The 5,041-nt window shown below is 35.3% G+C and overlaps 1 protein-coding gene across 1 annotated transcript; it reads right to left on the bottom strand.

Moving 5' to 3' along the window:
- Positions 1-3,267: 3,267 nt before the first annotated feature.
- LOC145113902 (phototropin-2-like) lies at positions 3,268-4,548 on the bottom strand. Its single transcript, XM_079049942.1, has 7 exons — positions 4,490-4,548; positions 4,269-4,353; positions 4,089-4,169; positions 3,880-3,983; positions 3,602-3,651; positions 3,378-3,495; positions 3,268-3,274 (listed from the first exon to the last, which is right to left on the bottom strand). Exons 1-7 carry the CDS (start codon positions 4,546-4,548, stop codon positions 3,268-3,270), a joined length of 504 nt encoding a protein of 167 aa, XP_078906068.1.
- Positions 4,549-5,041: the final 493 nt, after the last annotated feature.

The following is a 5,041-nucleotide window of genomic DNA, read 5'->3' as shown; positions in this document are numbered from 1 at the left end:
GGATTATGGTATGGGACCCAATTGCTAATTGGGTATATTGATTGGTATTGATAGCTCGGGAAGTGGACAGGGCAGCAGTTAAGGATTTCTTTCGGGAAGCTTCGGCATTCGAGGTGAGTCTCCTCACCTTACCAATAGGTCTAAGGCACCAAGGCCGGCCCATTATGCATTATGTGATATGCTAGTTGATTTCGTGTTATGTGTTATGCTAGTTGATTTCGTGGTATGTGATATGATAGTTGTCTTTGTGATGCTTTCATGGAAGACCTCGGGGGGTTCCCGCGACACTAGGGTGTAAGACCTTGGAGGGTTTCCATGGCATCCTTAGTCAAGACCATGTGAGGGTTTCCATGGCATTGGGCTAAGACGATGTGGGGGTTCCCATGGCACCCAGAGTAAGACCCTGGAGGGTTTCCAGGGCATCCTTATATGTATGGTTGGTATGACAGTGGGGTAAGACCATGTGGGGGTTCCTATGGCACCCGGAGGAAGACCCTGGAGGGTTTCTAGGGCATCCTTATATGTTTGTATGCATGGCTTGTGTGATTGATAAGGTTTATATAGTTGTTACGGCTGATACGGATTATGTGATTATGTGGATTGTGTGGGGTATGCTCTGGGGAACTCACTAAGCTTCGTGCTTACAGTTTTGTTTATGGTTTCAGGTATCTTTGTTTTGGAAAAGAAGGGCTCAGCTTGATCGCAGTGCACACACCCATGTTTTCTGCAATGAATGATTTTGGGATTAACTCTGATAAATGTTTTTAATTAACAATGTTTTGGAATGATTGGAATAAATGATATCTATGTTGGGTTATATTAAAAATGAAATTTTTACCCCTGATTTTTGGGTCGTTACAAGTTGGTATCAGAGTCTTGGTTTGAGGGATTCAGACATATTTTCGGGTGTGTCTGAACTCAAACAGAGGATCTGTAGAGTTTTTTGAGGAAAAATGTTTTCAAGGAAAAGTTTTCTAAGAAAAGAAAGGGTGTGGTGCAATTAGCCGTGCTCGAGTAAGTTTCCTAGAATACCCATATATGTTATCTGTTATGACCTGATGTATGGATCTGTGAATCGCATGCTAGTTAGGGCTAGGAGAGATGCCTTTATATGTTGTATGATCTGGTAAACTTGCAATGTAGTGTTGTGTAGGCAGCAACAAATTGGTCTGATATGTGATGCTTGTAGCCTTGGATATATTGAATGCCATGCTAGAATGGGAATTATTATTAGTACTAGTAACTGCTACGTGTATGCTTTTAAAATTATATACGGTTAGGATCTTATAGCCTTAGAATGATTGACTTGGCCTTATTTCCTGTTCCTTGTCTGGTTGTGGTCCTAGGGTAGCGTCTATTATTCAACAGTCTATTAGATCCTGTGTAGTGTATAATTTGCATGCATAAGGCAGCCGACAGCTAGGGTGGATGTGGACAACATGGGTTGTGGTATGTGGGCCGAATGTTCTATGATAGTTTGTGGGTCGGAGATTTCCCTAGGGTGAGCCTAGGATGAGATTAGTGACAGGAGTCGCCTGATTGTGAATTGGAGGTATAGATAGAATTGTTTGATGGAATATGTTGGTTAGTTTTCCGTTGTCCGAATGTTGCTTGCTTTGTGCTTTGTGGGACTTCTAGCAATGTGAGCTAGCTACTAACACTACTAGAAAAACAGCCTTTTACGACGCGCAATGCGTGTCGTAAAACGCTTAGACGACGCGCAAATACGTGTCAAGGAAGGCCCTATCATAACGAGAGACGACATGCTTTTGCACGTCGTCTATTTACAACGCGCATTTACGACACGCAGTTACGAAACGCATTTACGACGCTCATTTACGACACGCAATGCGTATCAAGGAAGGCCATGTCATAAAGGAAGACGACACGGATTTGCGTGTCATAACCTTACGACGCACGTTTAGGACACGCATTGCGTATCATTAAATCCTCTGTCATAAATGAAGATGACACGCATTTGCGTGTCATAAAATTCAACAACCATTTACGATATGCATATTCAACGTGCCTTTACGATACTCATTTACGCATAATACAAAAATATATAAACAAATATACACCAAAACAATCAATTTAATCCAATAACATCATGTCAAAAAAATTGTAATACATTGATATTAAGGGGATCTGATTGTACATTGTTATTAAGAGATTTTCCCTAACTATATGACCTAATACTACATTGCTATTAAGGGGCACCTTCTTTTTTCAGGTATCATGTCCACATCATAAGCTTTATAGCTCTTTTCTTTTTTAACAATAGGCGCCACAACAGTTAATGTATCTCTATCTCCTCCTTCCTTTGTAGCTTGGTCAAGAGCATCATGTCCACCCTACTGAGTAATGAAACAAAAATAATGTAAGAGGGAAACATGTAGTCTAAATGATTCAAATAAGAACAAACCGTGTTTCAACAAATTGTATATGATAAACACAAATGGGCCTCTACTTAACAAACTGTAGTGATGAAAGCATGAAAATAACAAAAAAAAAAAATACAAAATGCATAACAATGAACATGTTTTAGATAACATATGAGTTGCAAAACAGATAATAGACAAATAGAAAGGCGAAAATCAGAGGAAGTGAAAGAAGAAAACATATAGGCATCATAATAAGACCACATAACTTGTTACTTGCAAGAGACATACAGAGCAGCATATCTTTGATTCCAGGTTGACCAAAATAAATGAACATCTTGAGAAATACACTTTGATTCATGAATTGGGATAAAAAGTGGTTGCATATTTTATTTAATAATACACTTTGATTCATGAATTGGGATAAAAGTGACACATTACCTCTGTTTCCAACAATTAATACTTAGGCTCCAAGTATATTATCCTTTGTTTCCAGTTTTTTGTTCTCCATTCATACCTCTTCATCTTTCTTTCCCGCTCTTCTGTTTATAAGTAAAAGAAGGTAATTCAAACAAACTGTATATTGTAGTTTTTTTTTAAAGAAAAAGTTTAGTACATGAAAATTAATAAGCTTACCCACTGCCCACCAGTCAATAGCACTGGAGTGGCCAACTCCTGTTATGATTTCCTGAAATATCATCATAATTTCAAAGGGTAAAATAAATTCCATAAATAAGCTAAATTACGTAAATTCCCTTGAGTACTTTTCATACCGGAGCAATGTATTCTTCTGTGCCAACGAATGAATTAGATTGTGTAGAAGGTTCTGCAACAAATGTAGGTGGTGGTTGGCTTCTAGATCTTCTCCTTTTAAGCTGAGGATGTTTTATAACCTGCAAAATTAAAATTAACATAAGTCAAAAAAAAAAATAATAATAATAATAATAATAATAATCTTGTAAGAATATAAGTTAAATTTTTTAGATAGAAGAGGACATATTACATACTTGGGGTTTACATTGTGTTTTGAATGATAAATCAAAGTCACTCAATACAACATGTCCATCTGTTTGAAGTAATATATTCTCTGGTTTCAAGTCCCTATAGATGACACCTGAAGAAAAAAAACGGAAATTGAAATGAAAGGTGTAGGGGTAAAATGGGAATATAACAAATTAACAATGCATATAGCAATTGAATGAGATTGGATGAAGAGATACCTAAACAATGGAGATACTCTAACCCAATTACAACCTCAGCTGCATAGAATCTACAGATACAAATAAAAAATGAGGGGTAGGGATAAAACGGGAATAAACATGCATACAACAACATTAAAGCAGAGATGAAATGTATAAGAGGGCAGGTTTTTTCATCGTTTATTAAAAATAAACATTTAGGATAATAGTATTTTTGAATCTTTAGCATGTATTTCCTATTAAACAGTACTACGGAAATGAAGGGTAGAAAGGTCTTTTAAAATGTGAATAGGAAGTACCTTGCAGACTCTTCTTTGAATAATTTCAAAGGTTGTTTGTCAAGCAGAGCAAATAATTCCCCTCCAGGGCAAAAGTATGTTATCAAACAGACATGTGTTGCAGTCTGAAAGATGTAACATGTTAGTATATAGTTATAGATTATGATAATTAAACCTAATTACAAAATTGAAATAATTACTACCAATTATTTAAAACATTAAATTGAAACCTCAAAAGATGTGTATAGTGTTGGAAGGAAAGGGTGATCCAGTAGCCCGATTATTTCCTTTTCAATGCAAGCTCGATGAACCTACAATTTTTTACATAAAAAAATCAAGTTTCAAAAACTATACAAATTTTAAATCAAAATAAAAAAATAGAATATTGTTTTTACAAACATTAAACATACCTTGTTTCTGTTCATCATTACTGCTTTATCCATTGCTTTCATGGCAAAAAGTTCACCAGTATCTTTTAGTTCAACCAAATGAACACTACAACAAAGCAATTCGATTATTCATAGTGAGAACCTTTAGAAAATAGAATTAGAAACACTAACTCTATAAAATTGTAAACAAATTGATTATAATGGAAATTGGAAAAGTTAATGAACACATTAAGACAATATACCTTCCAAGAATGATGTTTGGAAGATAGTAGTGAGAATCATTACTTATATTTGAACACATACAAGTGCAGCCTGATTCTTTAAATCCTCCAAGTTAAAGTTCCACACGCTAATTCCTTATATATACTCTTGCTGCATAATGCAAGAAATCAGAACAATTAATTGTAAACAAGATTAGATACTCCGCAAACATAGCATTTTCACATGTGATAAATGTTCCTTATCTCCATATAAATCCTTGTTCTGTAAAATAAGATCGGCTTCTTTGGCCTAATAAAAGAAAAAAAATAATAATTAGAAAGTATAAACATGACTCATGAATTATAAAATTCAAAGTTTGACATTACCTTTAGCATCCTAAAACGATCACCTAAGGGAGAACATGTGACAGATTTAAGTGATATCAACAACTTCTCAAAGGGCTTTATAAGATGAGTATCAAAATGAAATCGAATAGGGCGATTCTTTGACAAAATTGATATTTGAAAACGAGTGACAAAAAAGAGATGTGTAATACCTTGAATTCAGTAGAAGTCTTGGAGGATTCTTAGATG

This window comes from Lactuca virosa, chromosome 5 (genome assembly GCF_052849685.1).
Source record: "Lactuca virosa cultivar CGN04683 chromosome 5, Lactuca_virosa_CGN04683_v6, whole genome shotgun sequence".
Lineage (NCBI taxonomy): Eukaryota > Viridiplantae > Streptophyta > Magnoliopsida > Asterales > Asteraceae > Lactuca > Lactuca virosa.
The sequence above is the reverse complement of the archived record's forward strand: the minus strand, read 5'-3'. Positions and strand labels throughout refer to the sequence as shown.

Bases quoted from the DNA above. Each gene is read 5' to 3' on its own strand.
- LOC145113902 (XM_079049942.1), bottom strand. From the start codon at position 4,548: ATGTGTTCAAATATAAGTAATGATTCTCACTACTATCTTCCAAACATC. The intron at 4,354-4,489 runs GTATATTGTCTT...GCTTTGTTGTAG, and splicing joins CCAAACATCATTCTTGGAAG to TGTTCATTTGGTTGAACTAA. The intron at 3,984-4,088 runs GTTTCAATTTAA...TACATCTTTCAG, and splicing joins CACTATACACATCTTTTGAG to ACTGCAACACATGTCTGTTT.